This window comes from Antennarius striatus, chromosome 14 (genome assembly GCF_040054535.1).
Source record: "Antennarius striatus isolate MH-2024 chromosome 14, ASM4005453v1, whole genome shotgun sequence".
Classification (NCBI taxonomy): domain Eukaryota; kingdom Metazoa; phylum Chordata; class Actinopteri; order Lophiiformes; family Antennariidae; genus Antennarius; species Antennarius striatus.
Genome location: NC_090789.1, coordinates 13,570,174 through 13,590,551, shown reverse-complemented (window position 1 = coordinate 13,590,551; position 20,378 = coordinate 13,570,174). Strand labels below are relative to the sequence as shown.

At 42.5% G+C, this 20,378-nt stretch overlaps 2 protein-coding genes across 3 annotated transcripts; both read right to left on the bottom strand.

The window, feature by feature from the left end:
• Positions 1 to 1,650: 1,650 nt before the first annotated feature.
• Positions 1,651 to 12,970, bottom strand: tfap2e (transcription factor AP-2 epsilon). 2 transcript variants are annotated; one of them, XM_068333134.1, is made up of 7 exons: positions 12,843 to 12,970; positions 10,227 to 10,670; positions 8,378 to 8,432; positions 5,402 to 5,633; positions 3,677 to 3,795; positions 3,188 to 3,326; positions 1,651 to 3,016 (listed from the first exon to the last, which is right to left on the bottom strand). In XM_068333134.1, the coding sequence occupies exons 1-7, from the start codon at positions 12,879 to 12,881 to the stop codon at positions 2,755 to 2,757; spliced, it is 1,290 nt and encodes a 429-aa protein (XP_068189235.1). In that variant the 5' UTR covers positions 12,882 to 12,970; the 3' UTR covers positions 1,651 to 2,754. The 2 variants fall into 2 exon arrangements, with proteins under 2 accessions (XP_068189235.1, XP_068189236.1); XM_068333135.1 differs by lacking the exon at positions 12,843 to 12,970 and adding an exon at positions 12,019 to 12,293.
• A 1,127-nt stretch (positions 12,971 to 14,097) lies between these two features.
• ncdn (neurochondrin) lies at positions 14,098 to 20,280 on the bottom strand. Its single transcript, XM_068333050.1, has 8 exons — positions 20,229 to 20,280; positions 19,809 to 20,041; positions 18,492 to 19,551; positions 17,475 to 17,632; positions 16,197 to 16,435; positions 15,877 to 16,092; positions 15,656 to 15,795; positions 14,098 to 14,783 (listed from the first exon to the last, which is right to left on the bottom strand). The coding sequence occupies exons 2-8, from the start codon at positions 20,010 to 20,012 to the stop codon at positions 14,365 to 14,367; spliced, it is 2,436 nt and encodes an 811-aa protein (XP_068189151.1). The 5' UTR covers positions 20,013 to 20,041; positions 20,229 to 20,280; the 3' UTR covers positions 14,098 to 14,364.
• Positions 20,281 to 20,378: the final 98 nt, after the last annotated feature.

The window sequence follows — 20,378 nt, the reverse complement described above, 5'->3', positions numbered from 1 at the left end:
AATGGTAAATCCAGGCCTAGTTGGTAATATTGGGGCCGCGTGTGTTTGTGTGTGAGTATGACAGCCCATGTTTATGCGCACCAGGGAGAGAGGAGTGTGTGTGTGTGTGTGTGTGTGTGTGTGTGTGTGTGTGTGTGTGTGTGTGTGTGTGTGTGTGTGTGTGTGTGACTGTATCATCGTCTCCACCACAGACAGGTGATTAATAAACATTAAACAATCCCTCCTCTCTCAAACACACCGGAATCTGACGGGAAGAGGAGCATATGTTTGCCTGAAGGCACACAGAGATGGAGAGCGGCCCCGCTGAGTGTCATATAGAGGGAAGAATATGGGGTGGAGTGGGGGGGGTGGTGGTGGTTAGGTTACAAGAAAAGGAGATGAAGGGATGAGGGGGGGAATTGACACAGGAGGGTAATGAGCTGGGAGGAGAGAAAAGGACATACAGCAGGTAGGGATGAGTGATGTTTGAGCGTATGAGCAGTTTGTGCTCCCTGGGAAATAGTAATTGTGAGTGTCTCGTCCTGGTTAGGTAGGGTGAGGAACTGTGCAGGAGAGGTGGGAGAGATGCAGAACAGATGGGTAGAGAGGGAACCAAGGTGAGGCTTTATTGGGACTGAACACTGCCCCCATTCTCCCAGGTGTGGTGTTCAGGGCTGCAGCTGTCTCCATACGCCTCTGCTGGAGCCCTGCATGCATGAAGGGGCTCTGATTTTGTTTTAAAAGAGTCCTCTCGGTGCTGGCAGAAAAAAATGTGGTAAGCATAATAAGAGTCGTCTAATTCTGGCTCCCATCTCGCCCTAGTGAAGCTGCTACATGTGTAAAACATGCACAACAGAAGTGTCAATTACTTGATCTATATTTAATACACTGGCAGAAAAATAATCAAATTTTTAGCATTAGATTAAATGCACAGCATTTAATTTTTGTAGTCAGTGAAGACAAAGACATTTGATAATGTGCTGAAGTCGATCAGAATCTTTAGTTTTTAGAGAATTTCTGATGGGAATCTATTTGCTGTGTGATCACAGACAAAGTAATTCTCTAATGTTTAATGTTAGGTCAGGTTCCTCTAAATCAGGTGCTTTCCTGCAAGTTTTAGAGGCAGTGAATGTACCGTCACTTTAAATAGTCTGCTGGGATACAGGTTTCTCTGCATTTGAACATTGTTGTCCACAACTCATCACCATTTCTAACAAAGGTCAAGTGTCTATTTTTTCAGTTAAATATTCAGGAATGTTACACGTCATGCCTTTAATGGCTGACGTGACTCATTGACCTGCGACACCTTCGACATTTGAATTATTAGCCTCCGATAGTTTTGCTCCCCTCTGATTAGTTTATATTGACAGTTCACAAATCAGAACTGTCTACTATATAACAGCAGTCCCTCCAAAATAAATCAGTTCAGTTTTTTTCTGATATGTTGTTTGGCTCCTGAGGTATTTCAGTCCACATCACCATCCCTGAAGCCACACCAAGCAGGTTTGGTGTGTTCTGTTTAAAATCATTGTAAATTTAATGTATTTTGTTTCTGAGTGTGAGATTTTAATGAAAATAAAAGTCCGACATCCACTGGATCACTTGGGAATTTTGATAAAAATTCTTTTCTGATATTTAATAGGCTAAACCTTTAAATAAATAATCCCTCCACAAAAGTACATAAATCAGCAGATCAGTCAGTGGTGATATTAGGAGTATGTTGTAGCTCTAGCTGTGACTTTCCTGTTAAAGTCACACAATACTTTGCCCACAGGGATCAATAAAGAAGGAAAATTTCACAATAAAAGCACAATAAAAGCCCCTGCCACCTTTGACTTTAAAAGTAAATTGTCTGGACAGTTGCCTTTAAAGGTACCTGAAGGTGCCTTTATTTTTTATTGTTCTGATACCCCAGATCAAAACATAAAAACATACCCCTTTCTTAATGGTTCTTAATTGTTTAACAATATATTACATTTAAGCAGTAATACAATAATAATAACAACAGTAATAACATTAATAATAAACATACACCGAAAGTACAAAATGATTTGTGTTTTTTTTTAAGTTAACAACACATAGCTTTAGCTGCTTCTGATGTTTCCTTACCCCACTGCTAGAGAACAGGGGGAACTCAATTTCCCATGACCGCCATTTAAGAAGAAGTACTTATGTGAGTTGTTCTTGTCCAATCAGGGTGGAGATAAAAGTCTCCAAAAGGTCCAATCAAATAAAGAGTGTGTCAAACATGGCTTACAACACTTCCCAGATGAGTTCAGTCGAAAAATGTGTACAGGTGTGTGTGTGTGTGTGTGTGTGTGTGTGTGTGTGTGTGTGTGTGTGTGTGTGTGTGTGTGTGTGTGTGTGTGTGTGTGTGTGTGTGTGTGAGTGAGTGAGACAGAGAGATGCACAGATAAAGGTGAGATGTTTACCAGAATTTAAATAAAGAAAGAGGGGTGGGAAATAAAAGCACATGTGTAGGAACTCATCCTGATGCCATTATGACACAAACCAGCTACTGAGAAGAGAGGTCCATGCGTCGCTGTGAGTGAGGTGGTTGTAGACACACATTACAGTACAGATATCACCATGAACCCTTCCTCCTGGACGTACGGTGGGACCACGGGGCTTTCTGGGAGGTAAAAGCTCAGTTTTTTTTGTCCTGAGGGCGAAAGGTGAAGCTGCAGAAGGGCGCGGTCGGTCCTTTTCCCCTCTTTTCCTTCCTTCCTCTCATCCAACCATCGTCCATCCAGCATACAACCGTCTGTCCTGCCTCTATTTGCGGTGCTTCATCTCCTTGTCGTGGTGACTCTTCCCTCCTCCCTCTCCTTTGTCCAGCATTTTGATGGCCTCCATCAGGTAGCTCTGGAATGCTGACAGAGCGGCGCAGATTGCCGGGGTACCGAAGCCGTGGGTGAGGAGGCTGAAGTGGGTTAGGCTCCCCTGTACTCCGGGTTCCAGGCAGGGGGTGGGCCGACTGCCACCCAACGGGGAGCGGTCCTGAGACATCAGGTCCACAAACTCTTTACAGATCTCCCTGAGAGGAAAAGAGACGTTGCTTTGTTATCCTACACTTCCCATAATGAATCTCAGGATTGTCAAAACTCCTTGGAGGCACATTAGAAGACATTTTCAGTCTGAATGACCACTGAATAGACTCAGGTGTAAAATGAGTGGAAATCTCCTCTAAAGGGCGACGGACACTCACTTTGTGGCCAGCAGCATGCTGCGTCGCGTGGGGAGCTGGTCCGGCTCGCTCTGCCTGCACAGATATTCAGCTGTAGCTCTGGCTGGAAACTCTGTTTCACACACATATCCAAAGTCCCGCGCCAGATGGACGGCCTCACCTGGGGGTGGGATGGGGGGGGGGGGTGGAGGAGGAGGAGAGACAGTGTGTCTGTTAAAACAAGGAGAACAAGTCAAAGCAGTTTTTAATGGTTTTAACTATCAACTGCTCGGGTCAGATCGGGTCAGAAGATGAAGATGACCTCTGCAGCTGTTTTTCCTCACTTTTCTCTACTCAAACAGGTCACTGCTCTTTTGAGGCTTGATCTGTGGGGGGAGGAGGGGTGCATGCATGTTGTCACCCATGCCAAAGCTGTTTGTTCACGTCTGCAAGGGTATTTCTACATGAATGTGTCTCTATCTGTCACTATGCATGCAGGTCACTGCGAGTGTGCATGTGTGTCCTCCCTACCCTCCACCAGAGATGTTAGGAGAGTGACGTTGGCTGCCTTGCGTCGCCCTGCGGGCAGGTTGAGGCCAATCTTCTCCAGACGCTCTCTCAGACAGCGGCCACCATTCTTTGACTTTGCCCTGAGGGGGATAAAGAGACAGTTTTTAGAGCTGGTTCTCGTGTGTGTGTGTGTGTGTGTTTGTGTGTGTGTGTGGGTGTGGGTGTGGGTGTGTGCGTTTTGAATGCGCAGCTGAAATCTCCCAACAGTATGTTCCCCGTCAGCACTGCTAGTGTCTCCTGTAGTGTTTTCTGCCCCCCAACCTTTAGCTTTATTTTAATTCCTGTCATCTCAAGGTCTCCTTGAAAATTATTACTTCAAAATCTCACAGAAATACATCCACAAAATTAGGAACCAATTAAATAACAGAGTGCAAACATCCAACAAGGCAGCTCAGTTTCAGCATTACATTACTGCTCCTAAAGTCAACAGTCGAAACATGACTGAAAATGTGGAATCACATTTGTATCAGTATAACGCACGTTTGTCCAGATCCACTCCAGACGGTAACAATTTCCTCATTTTCACCTTTATTTTAACAGGTAACAATGTTTGAGAATCAGATCTCATTTAAGAACATGATCTGGTCACATGTTCCACCCTTATGACCAGTTTCATGGTAATCCATCAAGTATTTTTATGTGCAATTGATAAATATACTTTAAAAAAAAAGAAAAAAAAAGACGCAGCTGTGTTGCAATGTTCAACTGAAGTAGAAAAAAATTCCAGATTGTGATTTTGTATCCAGATCCACTTCATGTGAAAGAAAGATTTGATCCTTTTGTCAGACATCAACTGGTTCCATTCCTGTCACATCCCAAACACTCAAAGTTGCATCAAATAAAGAGTGCTAAAGTAATAAAGTAATGACATCAAATTTCAGTCAGTCAGTGTCTCTCTGCTAAGGAGGGACTCAGTATTTACCCTTCAGATCTTCTAATGATGTCTTCTTAAGGTCAGCCTGCAACCAAATCATGAAATCGTTCTTGCGCCCCAGGGCTGTGCTTCTCAAAACCACATCACTTCTCTTGTGATTTAGTCCCATGACCCATTGTGGCTCCTCAGCCACAGCCACATAGTAAAAATTCCAACAGATTTGAAAGGAAGGCTTCAGGAAGAAGGTACTGATGTGATAGCAGAGGTTGTTTCCACCAATAGCTCCTGTCATGTGGTTCATAGCCTTCAGTATGAACTACTGACAAACAGACTACAAAGTAACCTCTGTAAAAATAAACCATTCCCCTACAGTGTCTTTCATGTGACCGACACTCATTCAACATTTGAATAAAACCCAATTCTTGTTATTTCACCAAAACTTTGTAACATATTTATACCAAATAGAAACCCTGCAGTACATCCTGTTTTTATTCCTCATCTTTATTCATTATTTTAGGAATCTGCTTGTGGACATCTTTTTCTTTTCTGCATCTTTGTATATTTCTTCATTTTAATTTTGTGATGGGGAAACTGTTTTAATGTTAATTTAAGGCCTCCTAAATCTGTTGTACACACTGCAAATGAATTCCTTTACGTTAGCTCAACAAAGCCTTTTTCTTTTACCCTCTTTACCTTCTCAATTCTGTCATCTTCCAGGCCTGATGAGGTACAGCTTACTCCAGTACAAAGGCTGACAAGAACGATTTTTGGAGAAAAAAAAAAAAATCAACTCTAGAAATTGTTCCCCTCACCTGCGGAGGACTCCACCCAGCAGGGAGGCGTTGAGGCACTCAGGGGGGGACAGGCGTCGCTGCACCTCCCCAACCGTCACCTTGTATTTGGAGGTGGAGCTGAGCAAGGAGAGGCGGCCGGGGACTGAACAGAAAACCTCAGCCGGGTTGGACACGGCTCCCACCCCGATACCCTCCTTACCCAGGGACAAGGCTGAGAGGGATGACCCATTCAGCTTGGATGGGATTGGAACTGGGGAGAAAGGATGGAAGGTCACACCTTGACACACATTTTTAAGCTGTTTCAGACGGAATTGTAGAATTGAAATTTAATCAACAACAAAAACTGGATGTGAAGGGATCAAAAGAAACCACGAATGAATAAAGATCAACATATGTTTTGTGTGGTGACAGTGATGCTGTGTGATCCTCTTCCCTTGATTAATCTATTCAGTGTAAATTTGCCTCTGTGAGTCGACGGCTCTATTTCAGGAGTGCTGCTTGTTGATGCTGTTTTTTTAAACTGCAGGTGGTTCCATTTGAACATGCATTCACATATCACCTCTTTATGTCACACCATGAAGATTCAATTCACACTCACTTCTCTGCACTACAGTAAACTTTTAAGACTCTCAGGAAAAAATTTCTGGTTTGTCTGATTCTGGTTAAGCGACATCTCCGTTAGCGTCTCCAGTACCTGTTGCACTTCTTACAGCTCAGTCTTCTCTTGTAATAAAAACTACCAATGATCCAACTAACTATGGTTTTGTTATGTTTATGTAATTTTTTTTTAGGTGTAATCAGTATTTAAAAATTAGCTCTGGAGGCTTAATGTTAAATCCTAAAGCCAGTAAATCTATAATTGTGTGTGTGGGCAGAAATCCTCTGAATTGAGAGGATTTCAAAGAATCTATTATTCTACTGTGACGTTTTCACGGAGCACATTTTCTCTCACGGATACAAAGATGCCTTAAACATGCATCTCAGTGGTTTTAAACTTAATTTTTAACCCTTAGTCTCCCAAGTAATTCATCTGCCATGATACAGAAACGCATCTGGTTTTAAGTGAGCGGGTTTTGTAGTGGAGCTCATTGATGACTCTCATTCAAACCGTCCACAAACGTCTGTGAACAGTTTCCACTGTTTGCTGTCTAAAGAAGATAAAAAAAAGAAGAAGATAAAGCTGAAGAAGGATTTGACCTTGATTTTTCTGAAATCATTTGCGCCCTATACAAAATTCCATTCAGAGCTTTGGAGTGGAGGCAAAGAATGAATGACATCATCTCTATCGTCCATAAAGGTTACAGACCTCATGGAGAAGAAACTTTGTGTTTTGAGTGTTTCAGTGCCTTTACTAACAACTGTAGAGGAGTGGTTCGAGGGTCTCTCAGTAAAAAACAAACTGAAGCATTACATTTGGAAGAATATTCAACATGTGCCTCTAAAGGAGCTTTTCCTTTCTGTCAATGAAAAGAATACAGTGTGTATATACAGCGAGGAGACGCAGGGCTCACACTCTGTCGGTGGTGGGGGCACCTCCCAACAACGCCCTGCTGTTACCACAGATTCCCTACATTGAAAAAAAATCTCTTAAAATCCCCTGATTCGCCACCGGTCTGATGAACCAGACGGCGAGGCCGCAGCGCGGTGGAGACGCCTCTAAAGCTGTCTCCTTTGTTGCCCCCCACCACCACCCCACCACCCCACCATCATCTTCTCATCTTTCACTCTCTCGCTCGTCTCTTTCTCATGACTCCCACTCTTTATCTTACCCCCTATCATGCCATTTTTCCACAATCTGCCTCTGTCTACTCTCCCTTTTGGATTTTCATATTCAGTTCACGCTGCTACCTGCTGAAAGCCTCCCTCACCACGGAAACAAATCAGTTCTTGGCTTTTGGCAAACAAATGGAATCACTGCCACCTCATAGCTGGATTACACCATGCAGGAGTTGACGATACCGGACCTCACAGGGCTCAGCATAAGAATTTTGTTGCAACTTCAGATTTAGATTGAGGGAATATTTATTCAGTCGGTATGGAAAGGAAATCAAACAACAAATTTTACATAAGAAAAACCAATTTTTCTTCACACAATCAGAATGATGTGTGAATGACGGGACATTTTAGTGTGTGTGGTCATGTGTGGTGGAGTGTTGAGCTCAGGAGTTTATTATTTCTATGAAGAGTTAAAAGGAAACAATTTCTTTCCACAGGAACACATTTGATTTCTAATGGTTTTAAAACACAGACGGTGTCTTTTTTTTTTTTTAAACTCATTTTCAGAGCCAGGCTTCATCTTCTTTTGCGGCTCACACACCCAACCATGCCAGAACAGTTCCACCAGGTTGCCTGGATTTCAAAAACTCTGCCAGTAACTAATCTGACTTGAATTTTCTAATTGTGCCCCAGTGTCTCCCACACCTCAGTCTGTAGCATTAGAGCCATCAGACAGCAAATTTCCCCACAACTCCTCTTTTATCATACTCTCCTCCAATTTCTTCATCGCCCCACTTCTCTCCTCTTCCTTTTAATCCCCCCCCCCCCCCTTCTCTCTATCTCTCTCTCATATGACCATGAACAGTTCATTAAGAATATGTGCCTTTGGGGTGAAGTCTGCAGCTGAGTATTAGAGGACTTCTTGACTTCAAATGAAATACCAAAACAGAATTATTTATAGTGTGTGTGTGTGTGTGTGTGTGTGTGTGTGTGTGTGTGTGTGTGTGTGTGTGAGAGAGAGAGAGAGAGAGAGAGAGAGAGAGAGAGAGAGAGAGAGAGTGAGTGTTGGAGACCCCCTAAACACAAAACCCCCTTCAGCATGTATAGCACACACTTATATAGGAGCACACACACACACACACACACACACACTCACACACACACACACACACACACACACACACACACACACACACACACACACACACACACACACACACACACACACACACACACACACACACACACACACACACACACAGCCCTCCGACCTCTTACCTTTTTTAATGACAGAGTGGTCGAGGATGCCCAAGGCTGATCCTTCCTCCATTCCCTGTGTCAGACAGACAGACAGTCACTATCATTTATCCAGCGGCCGCACAATCCAACACACACCTTTACACACAAACACACACACACACACTCTCTGGCCAAATAAATATGGAAGGTCCAACGTTTTTCCCCTTACAGCACAAGTAAAGAACACAATCTGATTGTCTTATTTGATTCAGAGTTTCTTTGTCTTTACATTGTGAGCAGACGCGTAACCACGAAGGAGAGGATGTGACAGACGTCTTTCACAGCTTTGATAAGAACAATTTTTTAACATTTAATATTTGATATTTTTAGAATTATGTGTAGATTATTAAAAGTATGTGGAGAATGAGCTGGGGGGGGGGGGTTCACACAAGAAAAGTCCAGCTGAAAATTAATTGTTCACTTTCAACACAACAATATTTGAGACCATTTTAAATAATCAAAGAGCAGCTTACTAATATTTTGTATATTACATAAAGACTTAATACTTTTGAAGAAGGGAAGTTTTCAAAATTGAATAAGAAAAAAAAAAAGACAATGAAAAACACCCATCAAGACCCCCATTGATACAATTTATTTGATCACTGGGGGCCAGAATGAACTTGCTTCTCTTTTGTGGTGAATTATTAAGAGGATTCAAACGTGAAGGATATAATCTATTAATCAAATAAAGCTCCTTGTCAAGTGGGAGCGTTTAACAGAAACACGCCCGGGTTGACTCCTCGCTCCTCTCAAACGTTTCTTTTCTATTAATGTCCGTGCAGATCAATTGGTCTCGGTGTGTTTTTTGCGAGGAGGCAACAAACAGCGTCTGCAGCTGCACCTGCTGCAGGGAAGCTGACTGCTCAATAAACCATAGAAACTATCCCCCCCTCCTCCAAAAAAAAAAAAAAAAAAAAAAGATGCTGCGGTACATGCACTTTGTGTCTGCGTGACACAATGCGTGAATGGCGTGACGGGGGAAAAAAAAAAAATGTCACCAAAGACACAATTTTAAAGATACAACCCTGAAACCGTTATTTTTAAAAATTATTTTTGGATCCATGAGGTTTCTCTTTATCTTCAACATGAATTACGTTCAATGAACATCAGGGTTGGGAATTAAGTATAACCGCAAATCTATTTAAAATAAATAAATTAACAAAAACAAAACAAAAACAAAAAACTAAATAAGCAAACAGATTTTTTTTTTTTTTACAAACACATCATGTTAGGACTCATTCAACAGGCTACCTGTTATTTACACAAAGTGAGGATGGCCAAATTATTATTATTTTTCAATCTGTGAACGAAAGTCATTTTCCAGTTCATTTTCTTCTTGATTAATTGACGCACATCTCTCGCTCTGGGTTGAGGAGAAGATTTTTTTTTTTTTTTTTAAAGTCCAAGAAAATTTTTTTGAGGTAAATTGAGAAAAATAAGCAAAAAAGTTTCTTTTATAAAATTGCTAATTAACAAAATAAATGTCAAAATAAAGAAAAAAAATAAATTTTATTAATTAATAGAAATCACTTGAAAATCTATTTTAATTATTTATAACGTGGACAATTGCATCATTAATTGTGTCGCTTGGAAAAAGCAATGATAAATTATCTTAAGGCCGTCCGCATATTTTTTTTATTCTAATACATATTTCGTAGTATTTTATTTTTAAAATATATGTTTACGTTAAATTCAGTTAGGTCAAGAAGACATTTTCTAAGGAAGAGTTCATATTTGTCCACATTGTTCTAACACCGAGGGACTTTTACGCACTGTCTTCCATCTGCTCGGGGGGTAACCAAACGAAATCCAAAATATAGGAAGTCACCTGCAGATCCTCCAGGCCATGATGTCCCAGGTGCATCCCAAGAGGACCGTCCCCGAGAGCGGCAGCACCTTCTCCGAGACCGTGCAGCAGCCGAGGAACAGCTGGATATTCCCGTCGGGGGTCGAGGCTCAGAGCCCGGTGCGATTGTGACAGGAGACCCCCTTCCTCGGTGCGCGACCTCTGCGAGTGCCATGCCGCTTGCTGGTGTTGATGGATGGAGTTGATGGAGGGGTAAGGGTCTGACAGGTGGGAATATGCTGAATCCTGACTCTGGGAGTATGGCAGGGAGGACTGGGGGTAAGGGGGAGGAAAGTACGGCGGCTGGAAGTCAGAGGCTGGAGTGTGGCAGAGCGGGGGAGCCGAGGAGTAGGCGGCCTGGTTGAGGGAGGACAGCTGGGAGAGGCGCCCACTCGGCGAAGAGCCGCTTAGTCCGTCTGCGCGGTCCTGCAGGAAAAGCAAAAGTTTGATTCATCGAACTGTTCTCCCCTTCCCCCCCTAAAAAATGGGGGGAAAAAAAAAAAGTAACTAAATAAAATAAATGAAAAAATGTCGTCAATGTTCATAAAGTTTTAAACTACCGGAAATTATTTACTTTAATAACCGAAGCCTGAAAAATGTCAGATAAATTCACACACTTAATATATTTAAACATTAAAAAAAAACCCACAAATGTGACACAAATAAATGCGCTTCTATTTGTATTAGTGGGTTGAAAATAGCAACAGCGGTTGAAGTGATGCGCACTGGCAGATGCGCCCTCGGCGTCGCTGCTGAACAGTGTCAGAAAGGTCACCAAGAAGCTGCACAAAGGACAGGTAATGCACAACAACACGTCGCTCGGGTACATCTGGAAAAACCTGTCATGTGTCAACGCAACTACACATTTACCCCACAACTGAACGTTTTCATGTATAAAAACAAACTAAAGAATTCGTAGAAAATGTGATAAAAATTTAACTTTACAACTTTAAACTCTTGCATAGAAGAAATCCAGCAGACTGCAGGTTCCCGTGTGGAGCATCTAGTCCACTAGCCCACATCTGTGCTCACCCACATCCTGGTGAAATTGAATTTTTTGCTGGGTCACACAGATCAATTCTGTTGTGGTGGAACGTCCATTATGTGCCAGAGAGGCCCGCTGCCAGGTTAATAACACAAATATCTGCCGCACATCTGCGCAATATTTCTCATTTCAGTTTTAAAAAAACTTATTTATATATTAGCAATAAAAACGCGACAAGTCTCATCCAAAAAGGCCGAACCACCTTCTGCCTCGACGTGTCACAGTTTTTACAGTGAGCGGACACTTCACTGTCAGTCGGTTTCACTTGCTGTGACAGTGGACAGACAAAGAGGTTCTCCGCGGACAGATGCGCGGCGCTGCAACAATAAAGTCAGCGTCAGGAAGGCTCATTGGGAAGTGTGGGAACTCATAGCTATATGGAATAGTAAAGAAAGAACAAGAATATGAATGTTTTTGAAAGTGAGGGAGGGAAAAAAAAATCGCAGAGGATCATTAGATTCTGATATCAGAAAGAATGCAACACCTGGCTCACATCATCAAATCAGTTTTTTTTTTCCTTTGTGGCTTGATTTACTCAAAATTAATGTTTTTTAAGTGATGATATTTCGTACCTTCTTTCATTTACTCCACTGCAACTCGGTAGATTATTCTGTTATTTAGTTGTTGTTGTTTTTTATTAGTATCAAATGTAATTAAAAAAAACAAACATCACCAGTAAAAAGAATAAAGGAAAAAAAAAGTAAATCCCCGACTCTCCATTGAACTCACCATAGCCGAATAGGTGTGGATCAACATCTGGACCACTTTGAATACCTCCAAATTTAAAACTCAACGGGTTCCAATGACCGAGATGTCACCAATTGCGCAGAGATGTAATCCAGGCCTTTCTTTAACGGTCCATTAAATTCAAAGGTGTTGTGTACTTTCCCTTATCTCTCTCTTTGGTGGAGCTCTTTACGCACGGATGAAACGCTGCTGCCAGATACGCACACGCGTTCACAACACAGTCCTCCAATCTGTCCATGAGCGCACTACTTATAGGTTTTTGCTCGCACCCAGCAGAATGAGGGGAGGGGTCGACAGGGTCCACTTCTCTTAAAGAGATATTTTCATTCAATTACAGGCCATAATTTACTCTCACACTGTACATTTATCTTTATTATTGCTCCGTTTAAAAAATGCACTGAATCATATTCTTCTTTTTTAGGGACGGAGTTGTTAATTTCAGTACGTTCAGCTACTTGGGAAATATCTTAACACGAATCAGTTGAACAAAAACATATTCTTTAATTTTTTTTAACGTCTGAGTTTCCATAACGATCGCTTTTACGCACGGATTTCCAAGTTCTTCAATAAATGTGTTATCTTTTGGAAAAATGAAGATCATTTCCCCAAATCGTGTAACCTTCACTGCGTAATAATCGACAAGTGAATTTTCTGGTTTTAACTTCTCCTAAAAAAGAGACCCCCTTACGTGCAGTATTTTACGAGGATGGAATGGTGCGTAAAAGCGCGCACACACACAAATGAGCTTCGACCTAAAGAAAGAAACACACACCGAGAAAAACAAACAACTCGGGCGTTTCTTTTACCTGCAGACCATCAGTCTTAGTTCGTGATTTCCAGAGCATTGAGGCGGTGATGGAAGTGCCAAGTTGCAGCTGAAGGGTTAAAGTGACGCGGCGGACGCAGAGGAGACGCGCAGAAGCTGCGGAGAGAAGTGAGATAGTTCGGGAGACGCTGCAAGAGTTTGTACGGATGGTTGTCAGGGAGGGGATGAAGGGGTGGGAGGTGACAGGAGTCGGGGATGGGGCGGCTAAAAAGTTTTCACGGTTTGAGCATCAATTTGGATCAGGAATCAATTGGTGAATAAGAGAGAGAGGAGAGAGAGAGAGAGAGAGAGAGAGAGAGAGAGAGAGAGAGAGAGAGAGAGAGAGAGAGAGAAAGAGAGAGAGAGGGAGGGGGAGAGAAAGAGAGAGAGAGAGAGAGAGAGAGGGAGGGGGAGAGAGAGAGAGAGAGAGGGAGAGAGCAAAGAGTCACACACAATCACTTGGAAGAAAATACAGCGTTTTCTTAGAAATGTATGTATGTTTGTGTTTTTCAAATATTCTACACTCAAAAACACAAATGAAAATAATAACAGTACAAGAAGTACTGACTTCAAATAAAGCTAATACTGTATAACTTATTTCCTCTGCATTTCTCTGTACAGCTTAAACAACCATCTTGGTGATGTTTCCACTGTAGAGTCGGGAGCAGAATTACAGAAGGTTTGCGTTCAGATGTTCCTCTGTAAAAGCACACATCTAAACAGGAGTGCGCGTCAGTCTCTAAGAGCTCAAGGCCGTCATATCAAAACATAAGAGTCTCGGTGCGCCACCTAGTGGTGAAAAGGGGGGAAAGCGGATTCTCATCAATGCCTGCAGGGCTCAGACCAGAGTAAGGTCTTTACTCTAACTTTACATTGAGACAGTTAGTTACAAATATTAGTCAGGTTTCATAAAATTGAAACTTATGCTCAGATATTAGCATAAATGTTAATATTTTAATAATCAGCGCTAAGAGCCTGAAGGCTCACATCTTTGTGTATAAAGACTTGGGAGTGAAACAACATCTGTACCATTTACTCTCTGAATACACCTCACTTCCCTGTCCTGCTCATGGCTCATGCTGAAGATGTAATTATTAAAAATGAAAGCATACAAGTTAAGATTACTCGAACTTCATATAATTCAGCTTAAAAATAAAATCCGCTTTAGGTTGAAGTAACTTGGTTCAACTAAAATATCTTGAAATGTGGAGAAAGAAATATCACAAGAAAATTAACATTTTGAAGAAAGAGACTGGTTAGTTTTCTGACAAAATAATTCTTTATTAAAGGTTCATACTCGACAAGTACAGAAATGTGTTTTCATTGCATACCTGTTTGAATATTTACATTGTGTTAAACTTAAAATGAATAATTTTCAGTTTTTTTTCAAACAACCAGCAGAATGAGAGTAACTGTGTCCGTTTAACTTTTCCTGAAAATGCTGTCAAACTTCTTTATTTTTAGCTCTGCCAGTTAAAAATATTCCATGACAACAAATAACATCTATTAGCTCCAGTTTGGGTTCACTTTGCTCTGGTTAACTTCTTCAGGTTCACCATACGACTCAAAGCTCCTTTATCGTTTCTCATTGCGTCTCCAATCTGCTGTTTACAGACCGGGCACTGCTCAGCCAGTGCACTCAGAGCTTCTTCTAGTGCCGCCTGTGTGTGTCGGTCAGGTAGCTCGCTCGCATCGGCCAGCAGGGTGATGATGTGTTCCAGCCAGCCTTCCTCTCGGATCAGGCTGGTGATCCAGGAATGAGTCCGGACGCAGCCGCCCAGAGCCTGCAGACTCAACCTCCAGAGCTCCGCAGCATCGTCCCAACTCTCCTCCCAGCTGAGGCTCACCTTAACTGGACCGGAGTCGGAGCCAGCGGTTAGGGCGCCGCGGAGGAACCGGAGAGCTGAGGAGAAGAACCGCCTCTGGCGAGCATCAGAGGAGCCTGAGAAAATAAAATAATACACAGTCAGCCAATGAAACTCTATGGTTAAAAGATACACATGAAAGTAAACCACTTGTTTCCATTACTTGAATACTCAAACATTTCTGTGACAGTTTATCTAGTTTCAATTCAAATTGATGGATATTCTCTGTTCTTTATTATGGATTAAAGTGTAAATGGACACACAATCTGATGGTGGAGGATGTCCATGATGACGGGTGACCTGTCTGGATCGGTGTTCTCCTTTGGCAGAAAGTTTATACGCACATTTCTAACAAAATGGGTATCTGTCATCATTTGAAATAGTCTCACATTACGTTCTTTTACAGAAGTCAGTCATTTTGTTTCCCTTTTATTCCTCAGCTGCATGTGTGTATCAGGCGTGGTACCAAGCCTGACAAGTATTGAGGTGTAATTGAGATGTGCATGTAAGATTCCCCCTTTAATCTTTAAAAACAGACCAAAGCAAATGGGCATAGTATAATAATCACCAAGTTTTATACAGCGGTATAACATGAAACTTGCAGCTGCTGATATGCAAATCAACAGTGTTGGTTTCAAAATGTTTTACAGCAAACATTTAGGCACTATTTAATGATGGCTGAGTTTGACCGATCTGTTTCAGGGTCCAGCTATTGTGAATGTTAGTGCACTGTTAGCGCACACGGCTTCCTAACTTCCTAAACTATTGTTGATGCTATTAGCAGGTTTTTATCTCAAAACATGCGCTCTGACAAACGGCATGCTTTCAATAACTGGGAGACTTGTGGCAACACTGCATAAAAATACACATGAAAGCATAAAATCAGGGTAAATTTGTTGTATTACGCTGTAGAATTTTGTGTTGTAACCAACTACGAAGGTAATTTCACCTGAAGATGACGACAGCCTGCCAATCATCAGCCCCAGCGTAGAGAAATTTGCTGCTAGGACTAGAAGATGAGGTTTATGTAGTAAAATGGGTAGGGCTTCGCTCAGGTGACCCTCCAGGGTTCTGTAACACAAATCCTTCCTGCACAACAAACATGAAAAATCATCATCATCATCAGCTGAGAATGCTGAGATCTCGTATCGGAATCTTTTGAGCTGCTACCTGACACTGTCTGGCTCTGTGACGATGAAGTTAAGGAGGGCTGAGCAGGCCGTCTCCATGCTGGGATCCCTGGCTGCCACCGCACCACTTTTGCCCTTAATGGAAGTCCAGCACCGAAACAGGAAGTCCACCAGAAGGGCCGGGGTGTCGAGGGCGAGCAGCATCCTTCTGGGTTGTTCCTCTGCTGATAGATGGCACAGAGCTGGAAGGAGGTACCTGAGAAAAGAAGAGAACAGAAAGGACAGTCAGTCTGTTGTAGAATTAAGGATCTATAATTCTACGTAAATTGCTGCGACTGATTTCTCCTGATGCATATTCACCTGAGAGCTTCTGTGCCCGTCCACGCCCTTCTTTCCTCTGTGACGGACATGTCAGTCATCCAATCCGAGAGGCCTTGTTCTGAGCCCTCACCCTCCAAGTGACTGCTGGAGTATCCTATCAGGAATGGCAACAGCTCTGTCACTTCTTCCTTCAAACAGGAAGTCTCTTCGGCCAGCCATGAGCAGAGGGAGCGGAATGTAGCGAAGATAAACGGGTCACCATATCGACTTGGATCTACCTGTGAGACCAGGTAGGGGTGCGTAAGTGTGAGGCAGGAAAGTGTAGGAACTGAGTTCTGAGAATGTTTACGGTGAACATTCACAGAACCTCAGAACAACAAATGAAATACTTTACAAAATTTTTATCTACTGTGTTTAATGTTGAAGTGCTTTCGGTCTATAAATGAATGAGTGAATAAATTAATGCAATCAACCAAGAATGTAATCTAACTTAGTCTGTTAATTAATTCATCATTTGCATTACAGGATTGAAGGTCTATTGCAGCTTCAAGCTCAATCATAAACACAGAAATATTCACTCTGCAAAAAGAGAAAGACAAAAACAGTAAATCCTCTCATCCAAGGTTATATACTAATGGAAAAGTTAATGATTTACAAATAAAAATTTGAATCTAGTTTTTCAACTGCTCAGACAGTCCAGATACACTGGCTGCAGGAAAACTTCAATTGCTGCTGCGTCTTGTGTTTAACTTAAACATTGTATCAAATCAGAAAAATTTGATGCATAAACAAACATGTAAACCTGAATAAACTCAATAAGCTGATGTACACACGGCCGAGGATTTTACAAACACATGTGACTGAATTCTCATTGTTTTTCAGATGCGGAACAACCACGCCCCCCCCCCCCCAATTCTTTATTAGTTACTGATTTTGGCTCCATTTTCTTGTTAATCAAATCAAACCTGTTTTGTTGGTTAACAAGTTATATTTGTTTGAGCCAAAAATTATTACATTGAAAAATGAGGAAGTTTTTTTGGCACGCCGCACTGTGCTGGCGACGTGTCCGGGTTGTGCCCCGCCTCTCGCCTGTGGCCGGCTGGGATTGGCTCCAGCAGACCAAGTGATCCGGAAGGCGGAAAAGTCGCTGAAGACGAAACGATTACGGTCGTCTCTTCTTCTAGAAAATGGATGGATGGGTGTTTTTTTTGGCACAGCTTTGGGAAGAATCCTTTGATGCACAGCCAATGATAAAAAGTCTAGAAGCAGCAACAGGTAGCATGCTGGGTATTAACAAGCTTAAGCACATCCTCTCACCTGCTTCAGGTGGTACATTAAAGCGGAGAAGGCCTCCTCCAGCACCCCGAGCACCTGCCGGCTCTGCTGCAGACTGAGAGAGGAGACGGCGCTCTGAGGAGGAGACGCTCCCTGGCAGCAGGCCTGCTCGATGGCAGCCTCCATGATACGGTAGCAGCCTGGGGAGGAGAAGTATTCACCTGAAGTCAGAGCTGTACACCATCTCACAACACTGGCATGCCACCAGGTTTATGACACAGAACTGGTTGATAAGAAACATAAAGGAGTCACAGCAAAAAAATAATTCTCAAACTAAAGGAGAATTATGCAGGTCAAAGTTTGTTTTTGACTGATTCGCAAAAACGAACGTGACCGACAAGGTCAGAGCCTCGGGATTGTTTCAGGGAATTTGGAGATACTATTTCACCAGAGGAGTTAACATTCTACACTTGAACATAAATTATTCATGATTTTTAATGGTTAAATATATATTTTGAATATAAATAAATTGAGCAGCACAGAACTATTTGCTCTGTAAATACACAGTGGTGTAATAACATCCTAGAGTGACACTCAGCCTCTGTCTGTTGTCATCTGAGTCTCCCTGTAGAAGCATGTGATTCCTTATCAGACCTGTCGTTAGGTGAGAAAAAAAATATCACCACCTACTTTTACATCCTAGTTTCATGACCGGTGTTTGTTCAGATGTTGTTTTCTCTGCCCTAATTCAGTGTGTGACGTGTACAATTCATGTAGTCTGACACGCGTCTGCTCTGGTGTGAAATCCAGAGGCAAACCTGGTTTATAAAATTCTTCAATCTGACAATTTTGCTTGCAAACTGAAATAAAATAATTTCTAACATTGTCATCCAAATTGTTTTTTGGCTTTTTCAAGCCAAGTGGTATTTTGCAGTGGTATACAGTTAGCATTTCTGAAAGGATTTTTTTTGCTTCTGGTAAAAAATATTAGTGCTGGTTAGAATTGAATGAACATGCAGATTCGGCGAGAACAAACACTTTAATGAGTAGACGCGCTACCTGTGAGTGTGTGCTGCAGCTCTGGGCTCAGATCCGTACCAGGCGGCTCCTCCAAACCCATTCTGACCTCCACACACGCCCGGTTCACCAGTAAGCAGCAAAACTTGGGGGATCCCACAGATTCCCATCCAAACAAATCCAGCAGACATGCACTTAGTACTAGGATTCTTCCAATCCGTCTTGGTGTCATTTTAGACTGCAACATGGGTCTCAGCACCCCCCATACACGCGCATTGACTCCCTTTAGCTCCTCAGTCACTACTGGGACTCCCGCCGGGGGAAGAAACTGCACCAACTGGGCACACATGTCCAGCCTGGTTTGGTCTCCGGCTTGGCAGAAGTCTTTAAGGAGCCTGACCAGCAGAGCGGTGAGTTCTTTGGGGTGTTTACGCCACACTTTGTCCTTATTTTTACCTGAGAGGAGGCAACCAAGCAAGACAAGCCCCTTCTCCTGGCTGAGTGTCTGGTTTTGTTCCACTGCATGGCACAGAGCCAGTACAACCCCCCTGCTCAGCAGCTGCTCCGGACCTTTGGGTAAGGCACATACAGCTGTTAGAACCTGGTAGCAGTCAGCAGCCAACGCCTCATCAAGCTTGGGGGGGAGAAAGCTCTCTGGAGATGTTGATTCTTTGTTAGCTTCACAGCCCTCATCAAGCTTTTTCTTACTGGTTTTCCCTTCTTCTGTTGATGTTGTCACATTGGCACGATTATCTTCTCTGTTTAGACTGGGTACTGATTGGACTTTACAATCTGGATTTTGATTCAAATTCTTTTGCTGGGCTGCCACCTCCTTGCGGCTCACAGGACCATTTGTTAAAATGCCCAGTAGAAGCGGGATGGTAGTGAGGAGCTGGGGATGGGAGGCCATCTCTGGATCTGTGCTCAAGGCAGCCAACAGAGCTGTGCCAAGTGAAAGAAGTTCATGTGGGGGAAAGCTGGAGTTGTCCTGTGCCTGGATCGCTGTGATCAGAAGTCGAGCAGGAAGGTTCAGACCCACGGCCTCAAAGATGCGTCTCAAGATGGGTTTGTCTAGCTGGCTTGCTGGACACAAACGCGTTATCTGAGAAAAAAAAAAAAGGACAGCCACTTGTTAATAACAGGATCTGAACCAACAACCCTTCAATGCACTGTATTTACCATGCAAGTACAAGTATTTCTTATATTTCAGTCCTTTATATAAAGACAGATTATAATACTATCTTATTATAAGGATAATCTGGAATATTAGTTTTTGTGCGGTCATACCAGTAACTGTAACCTACAAATGACTTCCATATTATTGCCAAATTGTTTGTAATCCTGATAAGAGACACTGACCAGCAGCAGAGCAGCCATTGTGTGACTGTCACTTTTAGCATGTTTGAGCGCATGAAGACATCTCTCCAACAGCTCCATTTGAGCATCACTCAAACCACCTCCTGCATCATTCTCTGAACCTCCTCCACCTTCTTCTGCTCCCTGCTCCTCTGTGCCATGGGGCAGGCTGCTCACCGCTGCTGTAACGCTGCTACTGTCAGACATTGTGTTCCTTAGTCAATACTGGTTTAAACCTGGAGGGGAATAAAAAGTAGGCACATGGTAAAAACGAATTGAATGTCAAATTAGCATTAAGTGATTGGTGCAACACACTGGAAATTGTCACAGCGTAGTCTAATTTATAAATAATTCTACGTTACAACTGTCAAATGATTTCACATCTACAGGTTTCCAAATAAACAAATAAAATACGTAACTTACTTTGTTGACAGGCCTCTCAAGCGCTACAACGCGTGTGCACTTTCCGGAAGTGCAATCTGGAAAGACCGTTGAACGAAACCAATGAGCGTGGTCCAAACTTAGAAAAAAACCAATCAGAAGATGTGTACTTGGAGATGCGGAAGACATTTT

Coding starts and splice junctions, on each gene's coding strand:
- tfap2e (XM_068333134.1), bottom strand. CDS start 12,881: ATGCTCTGGAAATCACGAACTAAGACTGATGGTCTGCAG. Junction 5,634..8,377: donor CCACTCTGTCATTAAAAAAG/GTAAGAGGTCGG, acceptor CTTTCTCCCCAG/TTCCAATCCCATCCAAGCTG. Junction 3,796..5,401: donor CTGGGTGGAGTCCTCCGCAG/GTGAGGGGAACA, acceptor TATCCCCCTCAG/GGCAAAGTCAAAGAATGGTG.
- ncdn (XM_068333050.1), bottom strand. CDS start 20,012: ATGTCTGACAGTAGCAGCGTTACAGCAGCGGTGAGCAGCCTGCCCCAT. Junction 19,552..19,808: donor CAATGGCTGCTCTGCTGCTG/GTCAGTGTCTCT, acceptor TTTTTTTCTCAG/ATAACGCGTTTGTGTCCAGC. Junction 16,436..17,474: donor TAATGTACCACCTGAAGCAG/GTGAGAGGATGT, acceptor CTGGTCTCACAG/GTAGATCCAAGTCGATATGG.